We start from the raw sequence: 25,642 nt of genomic DNA, 5'->3' as shown, positions 1-25,642 counted from the left end.
ATAAAAATGCAGAATATCACCCTTGAAATCTTGCTTGAACATGATTTCAGTTGCCCTCATGTGCAGTTTTTGGGCTGCTCAATAGTTGGTTCCTGTGGCAAACAGGATGCTGGACTAAGTAGGCCTTTGGTCTGATTCAGCAGGCCCTGTTTGGTTTTAGTTCAGGACAACATGTTATATTTTCAAGTTCGTATCCCCTTTTACAGCCACCCCATCCCACAGCATACATGTTTTCAAAAGGGCTAGAAAGATGGAACAATATAATTGCAATGCAACATCTGTCTTAAAGATTGTTTTCTCCCTGAAGTAGCAGGCTTGTACTGTGGAGGTATTCCTGAAGGGCTAGATGACAAGTGTGGCCATGAGTGCCTTTTACCACTTTGTCCTCTATGCCAACTGCATTTTTGTTGAAGAAACCAGAAATCAGACCTGACCTCCGTTATTTTATTCTCTGTTCACTTCCAGATTAGACAGTTGTGTACTGTGCACAATTGCGGGGTAGCCTTTTGAAGAGAGTATAGAAGAATCTGGGGTTTTAAAAGTTATGTCAGTAAACTTATTTTGAAAGCTGATTTCTGCACACTATTATTTAGAATGTTGTCACTGATACTTGCCTCCCCCGCCCCCAGTTCTAGTTTGCAATCCACCTTGGATATTTTACATGCAATAGATATAAATCCTGATAACAAATAAAGGTTGCCACAGTTATTAGATGATTACAGACTATGCAACATGGTTGAGAAATTGAGAGGTAAGCAGGAAGGAAAGTGGTTAACTGAAAGTTAATGGGGAAATTAGCTGAATTATTATTACATAATAAATGTCTGTTAGGCTGGCAGTAGTTAGGATTAAAGATAGCAAGAGAATGGGTTTGACCCTTTCAATATACAAGAGAGAATCTCATTTGGAAACAGGAACCTCTCCTGGCCAGATTCATGGCAGCCAGCCCACAGTGGGGTTTTATTTTTTAAAGTAGATTCAGAATTGTTTTGTAGCACAGGTTTGCTTCAAAAAACTTTCATCACAATGGAATTAAAATGCCTATGGAATGTAAACGGGTAACTATGTTAAAGGTAACAGTGGACAAGATACAGTTCAGCTAGCTTGCTTTTCAAGTAGTTCTAGCTACTTGTATAATACAAATGCTTTGACTGCAGGCCTCCCTCCCTCCCCCACTTACTCAATGAGCGCAACTTAACTCCCCATGTTTTTGTAAGGTTATGCTGATATTCATCTTATGTTCTTTCTTTCAGCCACTTTAAAAGCTTGAGGTGTAATAATGGCCAACATGACATGAATAGAAGGCACATAGTTATGCGGCTATCTGATTATAGGCATTACTAAGGCTTTGGGGCTCTTATTTGTTCAATCATTTTGGCAAGTTATTTCCCCTATTGAATTGTGCATACTGTGGGTTTCTAGATAAACTGCTTGCACAGAAAAGGTGGTAATCGGAGAAACCCAGTCCTTTTGTTAAACTCTTTTTAAGCAGAAGAGCTGTATGTTCCTACTCAGTCTCTCCAGGAGGCTGCTGCTTGTCACTTCACTGCTACTTTGCAGATTTTTCCCACCCATTTCTTTCTTAGGGCACTTAAATGCTGTTTGTTTTTGTGCATGAGTGGCATTCTGCAAAAAGAACTCACCAAACCTTGGGTACATGCGTATGGCCCGCTCCTTCTTTGAAGGAATTGGCACGTGTCTGGAAGTCATTTTTGTCTGATACAAGGAGTAGCCACAATCACTGGACAGAAGTTGTGTGCGCAGAACGCTAAGAGTGTGCCAAGCATCTTCTCCTTAGCTGAACCTCAGAGCTGCTTTTTAAAGTTATTGAATAAATAAGTACATATAATTATGATATATCGTACCACAACCTTTGGTAATCATTGATATCAAGTGTAGGGGGCGTGGGTTTGTCCTGTTCAAATCTGAAAGGCCTTTTGATGCAAGCAGCATCTTGAGATAAGGGATTTCTGTGGTGCAACTGACATGCCTCTGGATTTGGGATTGGCTGATAAGTGGAGTGTGCACTTTAGTGCAAGCTGAACATTTTGTACATGCGTGCACACACACACAAAAGAGTATTTGGCAAAATTATATCTGAATTGGGTATAATTTTCATAGCTCTTCCAAAAATAGGATACGAGAACATTTGCAGATGCTTTTAACTACTGCTGTATAAATAGCATTAAAAAAATTTAACTATGAAAGATACTACTGCCTGGGAGTATGCTGTTGCCCTTGCAACGCCAGATGAAGAAGTCCCTTTCCAGAGAGAATTTACCAGCTGGCACAGGGCTAGGGCTCAGCAGCATTTTCTGATATTTTGAATCATTAAGAGTTTGTACTGAATTGTATTGTTTGATTAATTTGTGCCTTCTTTTATATACTCTGGTTCTTTTGATATGATCACAATTGCCGTAATGTTAATTTTAAATGTTACTAGGGTGAGCTGCTTTGAGTTCAACATTACTGTTGGAAAAGCAGAATACAAATATTAAAATACTAAGTGAAATCAAATGGTGTTGTTGTTTTTTTGGCTTTTTAAGCGGTTAAAGTTGTATGCTATGCTCTGTGAGAAACTTTAAAAATGTATTTCATGCTTTAAAAAAAGCATGTGACATGAATTAAACTGATTTGTAAGCCAGCATAAGAGAGCTAGAAACTCATTTAGCTTTGATTCCTATCTTTGACAGTACAGTAAATTCTGCATCTGGCCTTTAAAGGGATTTAAAATGGGCTTAGGCTATCAGCAATGATAGGTATATGAAACCTCCCTGTTCAGAGGCCACCAAGTTCAGCTGCTGTATGGGGGCTCCTTGCTTGAATGTCCTGCTTGTGGTTGTCCCAGAGGCATCTTGTGGTTATTTTGGAGAATAAGATGACTCTGTCACTGATCTAGCAATTATGAATGCTCTAATTTAAAAAGGGTTTTGGATATACCTCTATGTCTCTGTATTTAATATGGTTAAATATAATAATAGTATGTATGTATGTATGTATGTATGTATGTATGTATTATATCCCTCCCATCGGTTACAGGCTGAACAAAATCCCACAAACAGTTGAGTGATGTTCATTCAGGTTTCCTATAATTCTCCCCGAGCACATAATGCAATACAGAGGTTGGAATGTGTGTATCCAGTTTGAATGATGTGCTCATGAAATATCTCGTTGAAATCCGGACGTGCTTAGACTGTCTAGGATCATCTTCTCTCCAAAGAAACGTTCTCTCCCATCAGTGGATTTTGCTAGATAATCTATCTGCCTGTAGTGTGTTATTAAATGAGTTGCCCTACTTAACTAGAGTAGGACCTGCTTAAACAAAAGGTTTTTAATGCTTTACCACTTTCAGATTCAGCATTGTCTTCACTGGATAAACATGTGTTACAATGCACTACCCAACAACAACAACAAAAAAGTTGGATCCAAAGGAGAGGAAAAAGGATATGAGCAGTGTTCTTCAAACACTTGCACAACACTGTTCTAGCAGGACACAATGCTTTGTGGTACGGGTGTTCTTTCGTAAGTAGAACATCTACTTTTGTATTTACCTGCACTTTTCTCATATAGTGCTTTGTACTAAGTGTACAGCAGCCCTTCAATGAGCTGAAGCCATCTTCCGTGGAAATGCATCTTCAGCCATAGCTTCAGTAGGCAGAGCAGAATATATGATTCCCCCAAACCATGATAGTTAATCAAGCAGGGAACTCAGCACAGAGGTTAGTTGGCTCAGTTGACAGCTAATCCATTAAGGTTAATGGAAGATTAATTAGAAAAAAGGGGCCTGCAATAATCTGTTGATATATTGTTCAAATGTCAAAAAGTAACATACCACAGCAATACAGGGCAGGAGAGTAAGAGAGGTGCTTGTCATAAGATGTTCCTTTTCAACCTTCTCTTGCTGGCTGCTATGTTTGTGTGTAGCATAGAACCTACTTGAAAACAAACAAAATCTGGTGAGCGCAATCACACATTCTTCCTTTTTAGTATTCCTCCTTTGTCATATTTGTACAAAAAGGAACCTTAAGCTGTGTATTAATTACAGGGGGAAATATGAATGGAGGTCAGAATTTGCATGTTTGCTTTCAGTTGAATTCTTATATATGGAGAATCGGGTCTAATTCAGGTTTGGGGCATTTGTGTTACAAATGTCCTGCAGGCTTTGTTTTGCTTTTACTTGCCTTTTGGAGACTGGCAGAGGAGGGACAGAAAGCTCAGTCCTTCCTCTGGTACTCCACTTGATTTCTGTGTTTGACGCAGAACACTTCACACAAACCCTGTATCAGTTCACTAACTTGCCTGAATACTATTCTTTAACACTTATGGTTACTGGGAGAGTGCTTAAATATAACGTTGTAAATATACTTAGTGAAGATATAATGACTTTCCGATTCAGCTGTTTTTCACCTTAAGTACGGTAAGCAAAGCAATGAAAGCTATTGACTTAAACCAGTGGTCTCCAAACTTTTTCCAGAGAGGGCCAGATTTGATGAAGTGAAGTAGAAAGGCAAGATATACATGTTTTAGTAAACAACAAATATATTTTTCCTTGTTCCATTCTCATGCTCCCGCTGGAAGACCTATGAATAAGTTTGAGGTACCCACAGTAGTACAAATCCCCAAAGGCAGGCAAGTGCAAGTTTGTAATTTTGCTACATTCCTGGTGCCTCATTGAAAACCCACAGGCTAATTCCTCCTTTTATTTCTAAATTCCTTAGTGTAAAAATTTCATTTTCAGCAATTAAAAGAAAGGACAGTTTTAAGAACTAGTTAAAAAGAATGTTGACCTTTTTGTGACTTTGTGTAATGGGTGATGTCAAAAGCAGTTTAAACATCTGAAACTTTTCCAGCACATATTCTTTTGCAAGAAATGTTGCTTTGCCTTATTCTCTGAAGCATTAGCATAGACATTTGTTTAGTAAAAGGAGGAGCTTTATGGATATATGAATATTGTGTCAAAGCAAAGGAGAAATTGCAACCTGGCAAATGGTGACAGAAGCCAGAGTGCACGGAAATGCCGTTTACCTTCCAGCCGCAGAGGTACCTATTTATCTAACTTGCACTGGTGTGCTTCAAACTGCTAGGTTGGCAGAAGCTGGGACAGAACAACACACGCTTACTCTAGTCGCATGGATTCGAACTGCTGAACTTCTGATCAGCAAGCCCAAGAGGCTCAGTGGTTTAGAGCACCGTGCCATCCGCCCGCCAATAAACAGCTAATTAGAGCTTACTACACCTTCATCTCTGACTCAGTCTCAGGAGAAGGAAAATGTACATAGAATGAGATAAGTGCTGCTTGCAGAGAAAAAGACCACATTCCCAGGGCACATTCCTCTGATTCCAAGTTGGTATCTGAATTTACTTGGAGTTGATCAGCACAGAAATGATGCATACAGTGGAGCCATTCATGACTTGATAGATGTTTATAATGTCAACCACCCTATTTATATAAAGTAAGGAAGGCTGTATTATTTAACCTTTCCTTGTATAGAACTCCTCCGTTTTGACAGCTGCCCTTTTCTGTATTCTTTCATAACTTCTTTGAGATGGAGTAAGCAAAAACGTGTGCAGTATTCCAAAAGGAGCTGCTAACCAGTGTGCATTTGTTATCCAGCTCTTGAATCTGGTTGTAAATAATAGTTTAGAAAACACAACAGTTTGCAATAACTCATATTACTGTAGGTGCTAGCGTAACACTGATTCATGATTATTATTTTTTTACACAGAGTGAACACATACTTGTGTAGATTGATCCTACTATAGTTATTACTTGCAGGTACACTGGCCCAATATTGCTGCTTTTCAGTAATTATGTAGGCTGGAGAAACTGTAAGCTTTCCTTTATAGCTTCTTGAGAGAGGACTTTTGACAGTTCCTTTTTGAAAACTATCTGAAACCTGGTTTCTAGAAGGAAGAACAGACTAAATCTGTCAGCAACAATTACATTTTCTGGATTTTACTAATAAGGAGTATATAAGGCCCCGTAGCAGTTTGGGACCAGTTTACTTGAAGAACTGCTTTCATCTGCAGAACTGGCACTTTTCCAAGTGCTGCATGAAGATGGTTGTACAGTTGCAAGTAAATCAATTTTTGAATGTGGCAGACCTAGTCTCAGGAATGCCCTGCCTATTAATATTAGGCAGGCCTCTTCATTGTTGTCCTTTCAGTACCTGCTGAAACCTTTTTGTTTAAGCAAGTCCATCCAGACATGTAATTTCAATATGTGTATGTATATGTTTTTATAAACTATTGTTTTCATCTGTATTTTTTATTATTTTATTATGTCAACTGTTTTTACTGTCTGTTTTTGTTGCCATTTGTTTTTAACAAATAGTAAAACACTTTGGCTTTTTTTCCATTAAGTCATATAAAAACCTGCTAAATCAGACTAAGTTAATGAAGAAGTATGGTGCTTCTTCAGGTTTATCTCTATATTCATCTCTCTAGAATTTTGATAGATGATTCTCTGCCCTGAAAATCATGTCTAAGAGGTCCTCTCAACCCTTTGCTTCCAAGTGAGACTGGAATCAGTTTTTTTCTTAATTGAGGGCAGTTCCTCAAAATAATGATGATTGATGAGTGACATTTAGCAAGTCTAAGAAATATATTTTAATGTCTTTTATTTCCTTAATTTCTAGATGAGCACAATGACGTACAAAAGAAAACCTTCACAAAATGGATAAATGCTCGCTTTTCTAAGGTAAGGGTGGCTTAAAACCTGATAAGTATAAACATAACCTTTACCCTAGCCTTTGACAGCCAAGATGTGCATTTTCAAGAACCACCATTTCCCTGTGACTTATTTCTTCTTCTTCTGTGTTTTTAACACTGAATTTTAAATTGTTGTAGCCTACCCTGGGACTTAGGGACGCGGGTGGCGCTGTGGGTAAAACCTCAGCGCCTAGGACTTGCCGATCGCATGGTCGGCGGTTCGAATCCCCGCGGCAGGGTGCGCTCCCGTTGCACGGTCCCAGCGCCTGCCAACCTAGCAGTTTGAAAGCACCCCCGGGTGCAAGTAGATAAATAGGGACCGCTTTATAGGGGGAAGGTAAATGGCGTTCCGTGTGCTGCTCTGGTGCCGGTTTGCCGGATCAGCTTCGTCACGCTGGCCACGTGACCCGGAAGTGTCTGCGGACAGCGCTGGCTCCCGGCCTCTAGAGTGAGATGAGCGCACAACCCTAGAGTCTGGCAAGACTGGCCCATACGGGCAGGGGTACCTTTACCTTTTACCTTTACCCTGGGACTTGTTGGGTGGAGGGCAGGTAATACATTTACTACTACTACTACTACTACTACTAGTAGTAGTAGTGTTATATTGGGTTACAATGCATAGTCATTTCAGATCATCCCTAACAAGGTAAACAATTACAGCCGCAGAGTGATTTGTAATGTTATAAAGGTTGTGTGCCACCCCCAATCTCTGCTGAGTGGTAGCCAGATTCCAGGGGTTTCCAGATGGTTACCCAGGATTGTGTTTCCGTTGGGAAACAAGGCACAGCCAAGACTATGATGTCTTTAAGAAATGTGGTTTATTTTACACATATTTACACTGGAAGCTTTCAATGGAGGGAGTGCAGAGTTTAGAGCTTTCACATCTCAAGGGGGGCATGTTCTCCACAGCAGTACAGCCTTGGATCCCAAGATGTCTCTGTCTCAGCCTGCCTTCAGCCAGCACGACAAGATGGTCTTGACCTTCAGCTCTCACATGTTCTACCTTTTTCCTGCTTCTCCTTCTCAGAAAACCCCTTGCCAAGCAGCTTCTCCCCCTTTCCACACTAGAGCCAGTGTGGTGTAGTGGTTAAGAGCGATAGACTTGTAATCTGGGGAACCGGGTTCGTGTCTTTGCTCCTCCACATGCAGCTGCTGGGTGAACTTGGGCCAGTCACACTTCTTTGAAGTCTCTCAGCCCCACTCACCTCACAGAGTGTTTGTTGTGGGGGAGGAAGGGAAAGGAGAATGTTAGCTGCTTTGAGACTCCTTCCGGTAGGGATAAAGCGGGATATCAAATCCAAACTCTTCTTCTTCTTATTCTATGCCTAGCTTTAAAAGGTGACAATTTACCTTTGTGACACAGTGCCCCCTTTGCCTTGGCAACCTCCCCCTCTATTGCCTGTGGAGTCTTTTGTCGTGTAGACAGGTTAATGGTGGGGCAATCATCTCCCTTTGCCCCTCTGTGTGGCTGGTAGAAAAACAAGCTCCACCTGTCAGTTCTGATTAAACCCAGCACCCAAGATTCTATAGGAGGAAATCTGGCACCAAGGGATTTGGGGCATCTAACCAGTCTTCCCCAACCTGGTGCCCTCCAAATGCTCTCCAAACTAAAGTTCCCATCAACCTCCTCCAAGCTAGCACAGCTATAGTTTGAAGCATCTGAAGGGCACCAGGTTGGAGAAGTCTGCCTTATGGTGCTGTTTCTTGCATTCCCACTGTGAAGAGGCATTGTACAACAACAGCAGCAGAATTGTCGAGCTAATATCCTTTCGAAAACAAAACAAAAACAAATTGTGACGCATGATTAAATTCATTCATATGCCAGGAGTCATAGTTCTGTCCATAGCAGTATCTGGAGAATTTGATGTTGTCATATTATAATTAGATTCTGCTTGCAATATCCTGAATGCATTAAAATGGATTTTGAAGATTGCCTTTCTGTATGCTCTGTCACAATTCGACTTTATGAAAACATTCAGTGAACTTGCGTTCTGATCAAGTACAACTGCCAATTTCTGAGCATTATAAGCTGCTGAAGAATTGTAGAGTTATTCTAGAACAGCCCAAAGAGCTCACTTTTTAGCTTTCTTGTTTGTCTGTTTCCTGCTTCACAAAATTATATTGGGTTACATTTTAGAATTGAAAAGTTGTGTTTCCTAACAGGGAAGAGAGGCAGGAAAGCAAATAGGCATTTTAATCAGCTGATTGGTTTCTTTCGAAAGCCATTTGCTGCAGAACTACTTCCTGCAAATGAAGCATCTGTGTCTGCAAAGGAAACATGCTCCATTAGCAGCAAGCATTTTTAATTCTGATTGCTTCCTGCTGCAAATAGAGCTTCCTCCCCTGCAGCTATTGGATTGATTGATGATAAAGTGGCATAGAAATATAATCATTCAAATGAATCGCAAAGTGGCTTACAAACAATAACAATAACAATAACAATAAAAATAGCATAATACAGGGGTCAGCAACCTTTTTCAGCCGTGGGCTGAAACCCCATGTGGTGGGCTGGACTATACTGTATTTTGAAAAAACTATATGAATGAATTCCTATGCCCCACAAATAACCCAGAGATCCATTTTAAATGAAAGCACACATTCTACTCATGTAAAAACACCAGGAAGGCCCCCACAAATAACCCAGAGATGCATTTTAAATAAAAGGACACATTCTACTCATGTAAAAACACGATGATTCCTGGACCGTCTGCAGGCCGGATAGAGTAGGTGATTGGGCTGGATCCGGCTCATGGACTTTAGGTTGCCTACCCCTGGCATAATAGAACATCACAGAGCACAAATAATATAGAACAATTAAAAAATCACCAGGAAAGCAATAGCAATCAACAAAACGACTGTAATTTTTTGTGGATTAAAATTTAATATCTGGAAGTCAGCACTGGGATCATTAGGATATTGTTGATAGAGAAGTACCAATAAGTAAGAATGAGTGTATGTGTGTGTGGGGTGTGTGTGTGTGATGATGATTTATGTCACTTTTATAAAATTATAGATGTGAACCATGAGGATTTTATTAAAACATTATAATTTAGTTACTGGATTCTTTAATTGCTTTTCATTGTTAATCGTGTATTCATTTTTCACCTTCTGAATGTATACATTAAAGGAAAATAGGATTATGTTGTAATTTTTATATAAAACAAAGTAATCAGGGAAATTGATGACATCTGTAGCAGTTTTATAGACATCATAATAGCATAATCTACTTCACAAGTCACTTGGACTTCAATTGTGTGTATATTTCAATAGTTTTTGTGCATTGTACAATACCTGCTTCTTTGTATCATGGGCTACATTGAAAGTTGCTTTGGTAGGTTTGCTGCTGTTACATTTTTTATAGGGAGAAAATTGATTGTAGGTTTGTTCTCACAAAAATCAGGCACTTGTTGAGCTAAGTAATCAAGTTATAACTGTTTTGGTGCCGAAGACAAAACCATCCTGCCATAAAGAACAGAAGAAGAGACAAAGATAATAATTTGCAGTTCAGTGGACCACATCTGTATGATAACTACTTTATATATATTCAAAATGTCTCTCTTCATTAATGACTCTATTCAGGCCTGTGGCCAGAATCAATCAACGCATACTTCAGTAAGGTTTCATGTGCCATCAAATGCCTAGGCAGTGTTTCTCAAACTAGGGTCAGCAGCTGTTGTTGGACTACAACTCCCATCATCCCTAGCTAGCAGGATCAGTGGCCAGGGATGATAAGAGCTATAGTCTAACAGGAGCTGGGTACCCAAATGTGAGAAACACTTGTTTAAAGTGTATTTTGACTGCAGAGTTATTAAAAAAAATTGAGACACAGCACATTGTCTTTTGCATCTGCTTCATGGCTTTGCAAGTCTCTCTCCCCCCCTTTTAAATGTGAGATCAGTATAAAAGAGGAATGTGGACTAATTTAACTTATATAATTATATAGAAGTGATTCAGCAAAGCAAAGGCCTACAAAGGAATTACATATACTTTCTAGCATCAATACAAATAGAAAAAACACAAGTTCTCTTTTATTACATAAATATATTTCTGAATAAAGTTGGTGCTCTAAATTTAGATACTGGAAAAAATATGCTCAGTTTCATTTACTGAAATTCTTCCCACCCTGCAGAGTGACCTTTCTGCTTTGTGAATGGTTCCCACATCAAATTCCCATGACTTGGGGGCATGATATGGAAAAATCTTGGCCCAAATACAAAAGTAAATAATACTTATTATGCAAGATGAACCAGAAATTTGTTTTCTGTCCCTATGCTAAGACTGTTTCTTGAACTTGCTGCTAAATTAGTGTTACATAGAAACTTGCAAGCTTGTTTCTCTGTGGAAGAAAGATCATACAACAATATGTGGAATGAGAGAAGTGAGAAGGAATACCTACAGCACAGAACTGCTGAAATAAGCCAATGCTTCCCATCTCCCCCCCCCCATGTGCCCCCTAGTAAGCTCAGCTTTAAGGAGCTGGATGTCCTTTGATGTATCTTGCCTTCCACTCCCACTTGCCCTGCCTTCTTATGGACCACTACTGTCAGCTGTGTATGTTTTCTCATTTTGTGGATGTAGCCCATAATTGTAAGTTTAAAGAATGACTTTGGGTTCCTATTAGTTTATGACTATTATCTTCACACCTTAATCCTAAACGTTTGTATCTTCGCTTCCAGCTGGGCTGTGGAAACTGTGTTCCAACTTCCATTAGTCCTACCTAGCCAAACAGAGACAGTGATCAGGGATAATAGCTGTTTTAATCAAAGAACATTTGGAGCAGGGTGGTCCAACACATGGCACCCTCTAGGGGCTTTTTGTGCACTGCCCCCCCTCTGCAGCCCTTTACTGCCTCCCCAAAGCTGGGTAAGGAAGGCGGTGGGCTTTGGGAAGGAGGTACGTATGCTCTGACAGGGTCCTAGAGCAGGGGTCGGCAAGGTTTACCTTGTCTGGACCGATTCACGCCAGCAGAGATCCCTCTGTGGGTCAGATCATTCGCACGTGTAAGTGCCCGCGATTTCTGGCATCTGCAGCTGCGCAGACACGATTTTTGAGGTTGGCGTCTGCGCGGCGCAATTTCCGGCGTTGCGGAAGCAAGCCCCTGCACCGGTTTAGGGAGCTGCTCAGTTCAGGGGTGGCTTGTGGGCCGGTTAAACGACCCCAGTGGGCCGCTTGTGGCCCATGGGCCTTAGGTTGCCTACCTTATCCTAGAGTTTTCCAGCCTCCTTCCCAAAGCATATCTGGGGTTTTCCCAGCTTCAGGAAGGAGGTGGGAGGGCTCTAGGACTCTGCCAGAGTCTTGTGTCTTCTTCCCAAAGCCCAGTTCCTTGGTTATCTGGCTTTGGGAAGACAATGCGAGGGGGCATCAAATTTTGGCCTCTCTCTCTTGCCCCCTCACCCCACCCCCACCCGACAAGTAGTGTGTGGCCTATGGGTTCTGTGTTGAAATATTATTGATGCCCACTTGGTATGAAAAGTTGGACCGCCCCAATCTAGAGGGTCACAGGTTTCCCATCCATCCCTGGTTTACACTGTCAGCGTTAAAAGTGTTTTGAGGTGTGGTAGCATTTACAGGTATATTTTAGGCACATTTCCCTGCAAGACTTACAGGACAGTATAGCAAGCCTTAGTAGGCTTTCTCTGTGTGTTTCTGACAACCGTAAGTGGTGAAAAATTTGGAATCTACTCTTCCAGGTGAAAATAATTCCATGATAATTTCATAGCAGATCAAGACTGTGAAGACTACGGATGATAGTTGCTTTAAATAGATTGTTGGGAGGTTATATAGCGGTTGCCACCTTGGTGGCCCTTTGGTCTATAGAAATAATTTCACTGAGAAATCTGGAAAGCTTGAACATATGCAGAGAGAGAAAAAATTGAGACAAAATTGGTCAGATTGTGGCTACATCTTATATTTGTGGCATTTTATTCCCTGTGTGTGTGTAGAACTAAATATTAAGCATGATGGGAACTAAGATACCTACAAACTTCCCTTTTTTGGAGCATTTTACAATGATTCTAAAACGTATCTTGTTTTATAGTGTGGAAAACCGCCAATAAAGGATATGTTCACAGATCTCCGAGATGGGAGGAGGCTTTTGGACCTTTTAGAAGGACTGACAGGAAATCCATTGGTAAGCAAAGCATTCTTCCAACATGAAGAAAATTAACTTCAAATGTTGCGTGTATAGTTAGAGTGGCATCATTCACTTATTTAGAATACTTTGCAGGTCTTTGCCTATAGTTTATGAATGAGCACACTCAAAGTCAATGTGTTTATGTTCTTTGCATCAGTTTGAACTTGCATGTGGTTCTTGCATTTCTAGTTCTCGCAGTTGTAATAAATTTAAATATGTGATGGCAACATTTTTTATTCTAATCAGCTATGCTGAACAATCAATGCACATTTCCTCTGATGGATTTCCACTGCATTTTTTTCCAGCAGAAGAAAGTTCATAGCAGGATTAGCCCCTAGCCTGAGTGAGACAATTTCTTCCCTTCATACCTAAATTAGGAGAGAAGGAAAAGAGAAGGGGAATGTATGTGAGCCTGAAGCTTGCTACAGTACATGTCTGTAGTTTCTATTGTTACATTTGAATGCAACCAGTGTACGCCTGATTCAGTTGTCTTCCATTAAAAACAGTTGGTTCAAGCTGCCATAAGCAATGTATATCATGCAGAATTATAATTACATAGCTTGGCTAAAATAAATGGATATACATTTGGCTAGATTTAATACATGTATTCAGAATGTATTCAGAACTTCAGTTTTGTCTTTCTTGATCTTCTGGAGAGTATTATTTGTTAAGTATCATACAATGAAAGGAAAATTTGTGATCTTAGTTCTCCTCTTATATCTGAAAATTGTTTGTTATTTCAAGCTGAAAGAACGTGGATCCACAAGAGTCCATGCCTTGAATAATGTCAACAAAGTACTTCAAGTTTTACATCAGAACAATGTAAGTTTCTAAAATAAATGTTTGCTTAGGAGTTCAGTGCCCTTGAATGTTCAGTGCCCCCGAAACAGGAGAAGAGAAGGTAACAATGAATTAAAATTAGTTAACTACCAATTAGACTGCAGCCTGAAAAATCTTGGTGGTGACAGGGTGGGGTTGGGGAGAAGAATTTCATAAAATTCAACTTGCTTACAACTTGGTTCCCATAGTGGTTTATACTTTGCAGATGAGAATGTGTAATGATACTTCACTTATAATTAGAAGATAATTTCTCCCCCAAGAAGTGAACTTGTATTTCTTGTTCCTGAATGCCTTTGGGCATCATTGATGGATAGAATGCTAACATATTTTGAGGGGCTGAGTCAAATTATAATTTACTTTCTATAGACTTGTTATCAATAGTTATCAAGTCTCCTGAACTGCATCAGAGAAAACTATATTTTAAAAATAACATCAGAAAGCTAAAAAGTAGTTGCACAATTAAGAATGTTGTCTACTTTTGTGCTGTTTATACATATAAAGGTTTGGATCTGAATTTAATTCTTGGTTTAAAGAGAGAGGTTTTCTGCCCTGCCTTCCTTTACATTTTCCCCAAAACCTGCTTCTGGAATTGGGGGAAGCCTTTGCCTAGAGGCTGTTGCTTTTGGCCACCAGATAAATATTTGGTTGCCACTGATGACGATCTCTAGGGACAACTTGATTGGGGGGAGACATTTTAATTTCAAACTTGAATATAAGAATGTGCATATCTCCTAGAATTTGTACATTTAATGACTGCTTCTGCACTTGTACATTCTAGAAGCGGGATTAAATCATCCAGTTATATAGTTTAGACTATTTCTTTGCAAAAATGGCTAGGTCAAAGAAGTGAATTGTGTTGACTGGAATAAAAGCAATGATACTTGAATGTGTGTTCCAGGTGGAGCTGGTGAACATAGGAGGGACGGACATTGTTGATGGAAATCACAAACTGACTCTTGGCTTGTTATGGAGTATAATTTTGCACTGGCAGGTGAGCGACCTTGATACCTTATTTCAGTCCTTGCAAGTGAATTATTAATTAGCAATGGAACACATCTGCATTTTTTCTTTTGCTGCAACCCTTTCATGCCATCTATCCAACCAATCCCACCAATCCTGAGACCCCAGGGACAGGGGAAATGACTTGAAAAGTAACTCTCTTCTAATAGTAATAAACCATTTGACAAAACTTTGTGCTACTCACCAGCATGCATGCACGCGCGCGCACACATACACACACACACGGAATAGGCTGTGGTGTTCTTGGATCTCCTTACCTGGCAAGAAGCCAGTAAAATGGGTTCCAATAGTTAGGGAAAGTACTAGCTGAGTATTGTTAACATCTGTATCTCCAGCTTAAGGGGCACTAGTGCAGGTTTTGTACTGGCACTGGAAGCATGGGGGAGGGAGAAAAGAAAGATGTCAGGTCCAGGGAGCCTGCAATATAAAGTCTGGAAATGAAAAGAGTTGGGTACAGATGGGAAGGATGAATATGAACAAATACAATTACATATGCTTCTTTCATGTGGCCGATTGTGAGTCACTGTCCTTTATGCTAATGCTGTGATCCATAGGTTTGGGAAATCTTGTTTTCAGGGGCTCCGTGTATTCTTGGGCAGTTGTTTTGTGTATATGTACTTGAAAGCCTTTTTGTGCTTTCTTTCAGGTTAAAGATGTCATGAAAGATATAATGTCAGACTTGCAGCAAACAAATAGTGAAAAGATCCTCCTGAGCTGGGTGCGACAGTCTACTAGGCCTTACAGTGAGGTCAACGTTTTGAACTTCACCACAAGCTGGGCAGATGGGCTTGCTTTCAACGCTGTGATCCACAGGCACAAGTAGGTAGCTCCTTGCCAAATGCTGCAGTTCTAAGGAAATAAGTGCTTGCAGTTTCTTTGTCCTGGGGTGTGTAAGGAAATTTAATGCTAAGTGATGCATTTTTAAAAAATAAAAAAAATGGCAGTAACAAATGACAATAGAAGAAAACTGCCAATACAACATTTTCCTAAAGAGCACAAAGCTTACACTCAGTTCTCAATAAGTTAAAAAAAATACTTGGAATTGTTTTAAAGCCCACTTTGGCATATGTTAGCTGGAAAGAAAGCTGAGTGGTTTTTTTTAATGTTGAGGTTACTATGTTTGAGTGATGAGTAACAGTCAAAGCCAGTAATGTATGTTCTTTGTTTTTATTTTTTAAAAACACACATGGGAAAGTAAGAAAACATTTAGTTTTTTGTTTTTTGTTTAAAAAAGAAATCTCAGCTCAATACTAATACTTCCATGTGTTTATCTTGTGCCTTCTCACTATTTATTCATAGATGCATATATTATGAAAGGAATAAAGGTCATTTATTTTCCACTGAAAGCTTAAGACTGCAATATTGTTCCACTGAAAACCATGGAACTGTTGAAATAAAGTTCAAGGTTCATTTTGTTGGGGCGAAGATGTATGGCGAGGGCCACCACTACCTAAAGATAATAATAACTAAGTATCGTTAAAACAATGGAACCAGTTAGTCACAATTAATTTAAGTCCCATTGTAATGGGATTCAGTCACAAGTAATTTAGTCATGTAAGGTCATATTGGCCCAGTTTATATATAATGCTAAGATAACCATGACTTAGCATGAATGCATGTGTTCCTGGAGATGAGATTGTGGATATTTGCTCCTTGTCTGGGCCTGCTACAAGCTAAACCATGGTTTGGCTTAGTGCATTGTCCAAATGGTCTTATTGGTTCTCATTCCACTCAAACAACGAGTGGTAAGCAAAGTTTGCTCTTGGTTTTCAGCTCACAATTTGTCTGGAAGAGATAAAACATGAGAACAGGAACCAGGTGACATATTAAGCCAGTCCATGGCTTACTTAGCTCACAGCAACAGAATGATCAGAAAAGGATCAAAGTGACTGGAGTATCCTCTTTGGGAGCCTATGTGCTTGCAGTAGGCCATGTTTTAGCTTAGTACTACATGTAAACTGAACTAAATATGCAGCACTTTTGAAAACAGCAAGTTTTCAAAGAATTAATTGAAGGCTGCCTTGCCTTGCATCAGCAACAAGCCTGCATGCTGCCTACAATATACCCAACAATTGAGTTTAATTTCTTCAGCATGATGATTGGGATCAATAAGTAGGTTGAATGTAAGTTCTGTCCATGTGATTGAAAGTGAACTAAATTTCGGGGACCCTGAAATGTTAGTTTCCTTCCGGAGAAATAAGTAAGCATATCCATCAGCATATGCGCAGATCTTTCTCTTGTATGTGGTATTTGACTTAATGGACGCATGGTACATATAACTGCTTGATTCAAGTGTTGAATGAATATAGCAAGTTGTCTTCCTTTTTTTCTTCCCTTATTTTGTTTTCTCTTCTGATTTTAGGCCCGAGCTCTTTAGCTGGGATAAAGTAACTAAAATGGCTCCAGTTGACAGACTAGAACATGCCTTCAACATAGCCAAAAATCGCCTGGGGATAGAAAAATTGTTAGATCCTGAAGGTAGAAGATGATTCTTTGCAACTGAGTACACTTATGTCTGGATGATGGATTTTTTAAAATTTGATTATATGTTTATGCATTTAAGATGACTGTAATGGATTATAATTGGCTAACTTCTGTTTAGAGTAAACCCACTGAAATTAATGTGCCTTAAATTAGTCATGCCCATTAATTTCAGCGGGTCTGCTTTGGGTATGACTACAGTGGAATGCAATCCAATACTGAATATGAAAAAAAGAAGAGTGTTGCTGCAAAGACTTCAGTATTTCTATATTGTTTACTTAGCCTACATTTATTAATTTGCTTAGGCAATTTATAACCTGCTCTTCACAAAAATCAATCCCAGACCAGAATACAACATGAAAAGGAGCAATACATAATAAAATAAAACATCCTGAAAAAATCAAACCACAGCAATAACCCAGAATTAAGCATGCTGTGCCTTTTTAAAATTAATTTCAGTCAATCTGCCAGTAGTCTTGTGCTTAATATGTCTATATCATGAGAGTGAATTGACAGAATTTAGTACTGATGGTTTTCAGCTTGGTGGATAGTGTCCTATACATGTGTTGCTGATTCATTTCTGCAATCTCTCTCCCCACCCTCCGCAAACCCTGAACTCAACATACGGGTACAGCCTTATGGCTCTGGGCATGGTTTTCAGCTTGAAAACCTGCAAGAATATCCAGTAATCATATCATTTCTGTTTTTAGATGTTGCTGTACAGCTTCCTGATAAGAAGTCCATTATCATGTACTTGACATCCTTGTTTGAGGTCCTCCCTCAGCAAGTTACCATGGAAGATATTCGAGAAGTGGAGACTCTTCCAAGGAAATATAAAAAGGAATGTGAAGAAGGGGACATACAGATGGTGTGTGCTAATGTTTTCCCAATTCTTTCTTAGTGTAATGTCATATGACATTTAATGTTGCCTCCCAGGTAGCTCCTGTGTCTTTTGTCCTTTTCACAGTCAATAGAAAAGTACTCATACAAACTTGTACGGTCAGTAGGTTCTGGCTTCTGTCATGCAGTGCAAAAATACATAGCTTTCTTCCATTCTTTTTTCATATCATCCGATGATCTTCCTTTGCTTCTTTTTTCTGATGTTACTTTATCGGCCTGGCATTCATATTTTCTCTTTTCCAGTACAACTCCTTGTCCCCTCAATATACTTTCCTCTTAAAAAATAAAAAATCTGTTGCTATATCAACCCAGCCTTCTATGCTATGTATTTAGAATTATCTGTTTTCTAGTTCTCTTACTTTTCTCTTTATATCTTGGTCTTTAAAATCCCCTGACTGTTTTCTTTTATGCATTTCTTTCCCTTTTTAATATAAAGTTCTGGCGCACATTGCTCTATGACAGTGTGTTGGATCTAGAGTTCGTGGGAGCTGAACTCTGATCCTGGGATGCTCTCACTGGGAGTGGGAGAAGATGCAGTTTTAACTGATTCCCTGTTACCCTTTACTTCCCAAAGATCTACTCTGGAAGGTGTGGGGGAGTGGTTTTTGAACAGGGTGTGAGGTGGCATAGGAGGCTGCAAGGAGAAGAGGGAAATAAGCAAAAATCACTTCCTCCTTTTCTCTAGTGCAGCGGTTCTCAACCGGTAGGTCCCCAGATGTTGTTTGACTACAACTCCCATCATCCCTGAGCTCTGGCCTTGCTAGCTTGGGGTGATGGGAGTTGTAGTCCAACAACATCTGGGGACCCACAGGTTGAGAAAGGCTGTTCTAGTGGAAGCTTCCATTGCTTTCAGATGCTTCCATTTGCGTAAGAACAATTCTTCAGCCAACTCAGGGGGTCTATCTTTCCCTTTTTACCAAGTCTGTTTTTGATTCTTTTCAATCTGAGTTTCAGTCTCTTCATTAAATAGAGGCTTCTCTGACTATATTTTTGAGTTTGGATCAAAATGGTAGGGTCATTTCTTTCACCATTTGGAAATGACTTTAGCTAAGCCTAAGATGGTTCATTTTCCCTCACAGTGCTATCTGACCAGAATGCCCTTCCAGTTGATTCTTCCTCTCTTTGTACCTTTAGTTGGGTGGGTTTGGGTGAAAGGATCTGCTTAACTCTTCCCATCCCAGCTATTCCCCCCCCTTCAAAATCATGCCTGCTCTCCTGCTGTTTTTCTCCCTGAGAGATAAAATATCTCCTGTTATCTTCTAACTTTTGAAGAGAAAGGTCTCTTTCATTCACCTCTTGGGGTCTTTCAGTCAGCATAAAGCTACTATTACCAGATAATAGAAAGCTCTTGGTGGGAGAAGGGTAAAGATTATGTAACTTCATATATAATGTGTAGTTCTGTCCTTGTTTTAAGTGTCAAGCCACCACAACATTTTTTAAATTCTATTAGACTTTTGCTCTAGTCATTGATTGTTCCTTTCAAGAGGCAATACTGCTGAATGTTTTTATGACATAACTCTTGTAACACATAGAATCATAAGACAAAGTGTAAACTCAACTTTGAATACCACCAGTTAACATCCTACCTCTTGTTAGGCTAGTTGTAGAAAGTGTGCAGAGGTTACTATTTTAAGTTTTATATACTTGAATGTATTTTGTGAAGCACTTGTCAGAAATCCTATCTTAATGCTTGTAACAGGTTTGGTGCCACATATTGCACTTAGGCATCCGGTAATTGAACTTGTGACTTAAGTTCGTACTTGAAAAGGACAGGATATTTTTACAACTGAAATCTCTTTAGACAGAAGTGCTGATAAGACTTCTAAAGTACTTTAATCATGTGTTGGGGGTTCCACAATTTTTTCTAGGAATTTTTTTTATATATATAAGAAAGACCTACGACTTTAATTTTTATGCACGACTGCATTGTAATGAAAAACTTCTCTAAAGTAAAAACATTAACATCACAGTAAACAATTTATATATGGTTAATGTGCTTGATGAAAGCCGCTTTAATTTTTTAAATATCAATGTGAAGGCATATGTTTGTGTGTGGAGTGGTCATGTTGTAGGCTTTTGGAGGTAAGGTAATGGAATATTAGCAACTTCTGTGCAGGTATAGAAATATTTTATCTAAGTCGATGTGTAAATGCATTTGTAAAATGAACGTCAGTGAGAGCAAAACTCAATTATGTCAGCTAGTAAACCTAGATCACTCAAATGGTTTTTTGGTAAAATATCAACTCTAATCTTAATTTCTGCCATTTATTTCATTAACATTGAATCTGTTATTGATAACCATGCCCTGAATACCTTGAACCAGATACCTTGGATTTTCTGCACTGCAAGGTAAAAACCTAATCTTGCACACACACAAGATGCATGCATTCCTAACCCCCACTCCAGCCCTTTATGTGGTGGTAACATCTCTTTTAAATAAGCATTTGTGTTATTATAAAAACAGCTTTCAAGAAGTGGCTATTGAGTTTGATTTTTCTGCTCTGTAGAGTGAAACAGCAGAAGATGACTATGGAGGTTCAAGAGCAGAAACTCCCAGCACTGTGACTGAAGTTGATATGGACTTGGACAGCTACCAAGTAGCTCTGGAAGAAGTTCTCACATGGCTGCTCTCTGCCGAGGATACATTCCAAGAACAGGAAGTCATATCTGATGATGTTGAGGAAGTCAAGCAACAATTTGCTACGCACGAAGTGGGTGTTAAATAAGGTTTCTATGAGAGTTGCAGTATGTAGTTGGTTGATCAATATTATCCCTTGATTAGGCAGTAGGAGATCATTTTCATAACTATAGTTGTTATACACATTTTACCCACCAAGTTCATAAAACTCCTCCTTCTGCTGCCTGGGAATGCAGAAAAGGGGATTAAGGGGATGGTTGTCAAGTGCCTGATGGGCCATGCATACATAGTTTGTGGGCTGTGTTTAGCCTGGTGGGTCACAGGTTCTGTAGATAGTTGCAGAAGAACTTGTTCAATTTCTTGTTCAATTTCTCTTCGGTAATATAAATGTTATTAAAGTTCATGGGCTACTTAGACGTTGGAAGTTACAGGAAATTTTTTGTTGGTTTCTTTTGGTTCTTTTCCTGAAAAATATTTTTGATGGATAAATCATTTGCTTATGGAATAACAACATTATTTTTTTAATATAATAATATTTTGAGAGAGACCGGGGTTTTCCATAGATTGTGAAGTGGCTGCAAATGGCACTCATGCCTTGGGACTTCTTTTTTAAATTTTTATTGATATATACCTCTGTTGTGGGTTTAAGATTACACCCAGATATATATAGGTAGTTGTTTGGTATGTTTGCAGTTACAGTGTGTACTAGCACCTGGAAAGGTAAAAGTAAAGGGACCCCTGACCATTAGGTCCAGTCGTGGCCAACTCTGGGGTTGCGGCGCTCATCTCTCTTTATTGGCCAAGGGAGCTGGCGTACAGCTTCCGGGTTATGTGGCCAGCATGACTGTGTGATTAATGTTGCATATTGTTGGCTCCCCGTTCCAAAGCATTTCAGGCTGTCATAGAAGAAGCATGAACCTGAGGTTCCCACAGTAATGGAAAACTAATCACACTGTTGATTTGATTATTTTATTTGTATTTTTAGCTTCCTGATGAAGAGAGAAACACCTTAGCATCTTTTTTTTTTTTTGCTTGTTTCTTTATTGATCCTAGCCTTTTCTGTGGTGTTCCAATTTCCAATTTGCTGTTTATTAAAAGTCTTGTAAATTCCACGCAGTTATTAAAATTATCCATGGCGAGGCGAGAGATCAGATTGATCTGACTTGTTTTAATCTTTTTTCCTAGGCTTTTATGATGGAGTTGACAGCGCACCAGAGCAGTGTGGGTAGTGTGCTGCAGGCTGGCAATCAATTGCTAGCCCAGGGCAATCTTTCAGAGGAGGAGGAAAGTGAAATCCAGGAACAAATGTCGTTGCTGAATTCCAGATGGGAGGCTCTCAGAGTAGACAGTATGGATCGGCAGTCCCAGTGAGTGACACCCTAAACATGCACAGACTAGATTCCAGTTCCAGTGGGACACGTTATGTGTCAACCCCTCCGACCCAACCCCTTGCGGACTGAACAGTTTTTAAAATAAACTTAATGCATCTCAACACTAAATTCAGCCTTGAAGCACATCTAAATGAGCTCAGGAAAAAGGAAATAAAGTAGTGAATATTTTTGCGCCCAAGACACTAACATGAACACAAAACTAAACTGTGGATCTTTGTATAAAAATGTAGTATTTCAGATTCTGTGTTCAATACAGGCTTATGTGTTGCTTTAAAACATAGTTCCTAATAAATGTGACTAGATTTTCAGGCCCAGTTTCCAAACATGTTGCTTTTCTTTTGACCAACTCATGTAGGCTGCAATCTTTTGAGTACTTACTTATGAGTAAGACCTAAGGAACACAGTGGGACTCACTTCTGAGGATTGCACTGTTACTTTAATATCAAATCTCATTTTTAAAGTGACATTAAAAATAATTTGTTGTGTTTTTGACATGATCAGCCTCCATGATGTATTGATGGAGCTACAGAAGAAACAACTGCAGCAGCTGTCCGACTGGTTGACTGTTACAGAAGGACGCATTCAAAAGATGGAATCTCAGTGCTTCGCTGAAGACTTGGAGTCCTTTCAACAGCAGATGGATGAACATAAAGTATTTTTACCCCTTACTGTAATAAGCATGATAGAGTGAAAAAATAGTCTGCAACAGCTCAGATTTCCTGGTTCCCTTTGGATGGAATTGTTAATATAGAAACTAATCTTTTAAAATAAGATTTAGACCTTCATGTGTACTGTGGCATTGTGCCATGTATAGTGAAGTTCAGGAACTGTATTTTTTTGGAAGTACATTTTACTTCTTGGCTTCCTTGAAACTTTGTGGAGCATTGAGTGTTGCCATTAAAACTTCTGGATAGAACTTAGGGGATTTTTCATATGACTGATCTTGTGTAATATTACTCAGTAGTTCTGGGGTATGTGTGAATATTCCTTTTGACACAGTGCTTTTTCTGAGGAGAGGTGTATTTTTAAGCACCCAAAAGTGTTGCTACAGAGGAAATGTTGTTCTTCCTGCCACCCACTCTTCAATGTGGCCCAGAGCACTAAGCTAGCATTTTCATGTGACTAGACATATCAAATGAATGTGGGGATCTTCACTTGCAAGAAATGACTTAATGAGCACATATGCAAGATAAGGTTGCATTGGTGAAAATAATTTTGTTACTATACATATTGTGTGGGATGTGGCCAGAAGCAGCAGAGGTTGTTTAGAGTGGTTGTGGCTAAACAGTCGTGGCTCATTAGGAAAATATTTGCTTAAACAAAACCAAGCAGCTGGCACTAGCAAAACAATACGGTGTTATGTCTGGTCTTCGTAACAATTTAATCAACGCTTTCAGGGGCTACAAAATGATCTTGAAGCAGAGCAGGTTAAAGTAAACTCATTGACTCACATGGTGGTCATTGTTGACGAAAACAGTGGTGAAAGTGCCACAGCTATCCTAGAAGATCAATTGCAGGTGAGTGGATTTCTTGATTTAATAATTCTCTGCGTGGGAAAAATGTGGAACATTTTTCAGCCAAAGGGCCACATCTCCTTATGGGGGCCCACATGCCAGTGGTGGGCAGGGCAAACCTAGATGGAGCAATGAATATGAATCTTACCTTTGTACTGTAGGTTTCTTTCTACACACATTCACCCAATGCTCTCTGTCCTCCAGGCAAGCAAGCAACATTTATTTATTAGACTTACTTTATTTATTTATTTATTTATTTATTTATTTATTTAGTAGACTTATTAGATGCTTGTCACCTGAAAGTCTTCAAGCAACTTACTTTAAAGAAAAATATGTGCATACATATTTGGCATACATGATGCCAATACATAATGGCATACATAATATTTGGCATACATAATGCCAAAGGAAGAAAAGGGGGTGTAGCCCCATTGTGCATGGCTTCTGCTGCTGGGACTCATTAGCTAAATCCCACCCTATATGTTTGTATTTTCCATCTGCTTTCAAAGGGGAATGCATGGTTTCAGAAATTTCTTTAATTGTCTGCAGGTGCTTGGTGAACGATGGACAGCAGTTTGTCGCTGGACTGAGGAACGGTGGCTCAAACTACAGGAGCTCAATATCTTATGGCAGGAGCTATTGGAAGAGCAGGTAAAACTTGTTTATTTTCTCCAGTGTACTTATTTTTAAAAAGAGTAAATCAGCTTTCTGAACTTGCTTGTATTCCTACCCAAAGGTATTCATTCAATTTGTTATGGACTGGTCTGTTACCAGTCTATATTGCTGACAGAACCTGAGGTCATTCAGTGAAGCTGAAATATTTTGGAAGATTCAGAACTGGAAAAAAGCAATACATTTTCACCAGCGCATAGTTAAACTTTGGAATTCAGTACCATAAAATGTAACAAAGGTCACCAACTTGAAAAGTTTTGAAAGGCAATTAGACAAATTCAAACTCTTATTAGTTGCTAGGAAACATGAGTGGGGAGAATACTGTTGCATTCATGTCCTGCTTGCAGGCTTCCCATACGTATCTGGCTGGCCACTTTGAGAACAGAAAGGTGTGCATAAATAGGCCTTTCGACTCTTCTTACATTTTAATGTAATTTTTATGTAATTATTTATAAGGCCATGTTACGATTGAGACAGTTATGGGGAAAGAGAGTTAGGCTATTGTACAAGTTTTCAGGAACGCCCTTAAACTCATGTAAAAGAGTATTAAAATAAATTGTGTTTCTTTAGTTCAAACTGCTTTTTTAGGGGGGGAAACTTGTTACATAAAATTAAATACTAAAATTATAGCCTTTCAGTTCTTCAGATATAGATCTCAGGCCAGTTGTCAGCTGCCATTATGAGTGGTGCGATAAAAAATGCACCATCAGGGATACTTGGGCCCAAGCTGCTACAAGTTTTATTTGTATCTGGGCATGGACCCCTTGGCTTTTGCAGTACAGTATTCCATTGTTTGTGGATGTGCTTAAATAAAATTCGCTATTGGGGGAAAGCATGTTTGTTTCATTTATGATTCCCCCCCTCCCCCGAACAATAGAAGTGATTTTTATTGTATATAGATACAGGTCCTTCCTGGGTGTGAACTTTAAGTATAATGCGTTAAGAAGGATTTATAAGCTCATAGTGCAACAACCTTCATTGCTAAACCTCGCTGCTTTGTTTGCTGTCAGTGACTAGTCATCTACATTATGGGTGAGAGATGGGGAGTAATTTGCCTACTTGTATCCCAGAGTATAAATCAAGCTAATATATATATAAACAGTATCCAGTATGTTACAAACAGTATGTTTTATGACCAGTGACAAATTTAACTAAAGGGAAGTAGCTGAGCATTATTAATTTTAGTAGACTGGGGCTGAGTAATCACTGTATCCATATGATTGTGGCCTCTTCTCTGTATGCAGTTGGCCCCGTTATGGATCACATTTGGATCAAACTGCTAAATTAATCAGATTAAATTAATCCCATTTGAGATTAATATAATAGGATAAAATAACAGATG

At 39.2% G+C, this 25,642-nt stretch overlaps 1 protein-coding gene across 8 annotated transcripts in view; it reads left to right on the top strand.

Annotated features, from left to right (window-relative positions):
• UTRN (utrophin) overlaps positions 1 to 25,642 on the top strand; it is a 311,465-nt gene that overhangs the window by 38,303 nt on the left and 247,520 nt on the right. For all 8 annotated transcript variants that reach the window (XM_077925924.1, XM_077925927.1, XM_077925928.1 and 5 more), the window contains exons 3-14: positions 6,639 to 6,700; positions 12,749 to 12,841; positions 13,589 to 13,666; positions 14,583 to 14,675; positions 15,351 to 15,523; positions 17,067 to 17,182; positions 17,896 to 18,053; positions 20,593 to 20,796; positions 21,909 to 22,090; positions 22,616 to 22,766; positions 23,512 to 23,631; positions 24,178 to 24,279. In XM_077925924.1, the coding sequence (XP_077782050.1) occupies positions 6,639 to 6,700; positions 12,749 to 12,841; positions 13,589 to 13,666; positions 14,583 to 14,675; positions 15,351 to 15,523; positions 17,067 to 17,182; positions 17,896 to 18,053; positions 20,593 to 20,796; positions 21,909 to 22,090; positions 22,616 to 22,766; positions 23,512 to 23,631; positions 24,178 to 24,279 (1,532 nt within the window). The remainder of the gene's footprint in view (positions 1 to 6,638; positions 6,701 to 12,748; positions 12,842 to 13,588; positions 13,667 to 14,582; positions 14,676 to 15,350; positions 15,524 to 17,066; positions 17,183 to 17,895; positions 18,054 to 20,592; positions 20,797 to 21,908; positions 22,091 to 22,615; positions 22,767 to 23,511; positions 23,632 to 24,177; positions 24,280 to 25,642) is intronic.

This window comes from Podarcis muralis, chromosome 3 (genome assembly GCF_964188315.1).
Source record: "Podarcis muralis chromosome 3, rPodMur119.hap1.1, whole genome shotgun sequence".
Taxonomy (NCBI): domain Eukaryota; kingdom Metazoa; phylum Chordata; class Lepidosauria; order Squamata; family Lacertidae; genus Podarcis; species Podarcis muralis.
This window is presented reverse-complemented; position numbering and strand designations above follow the sequence as displayed.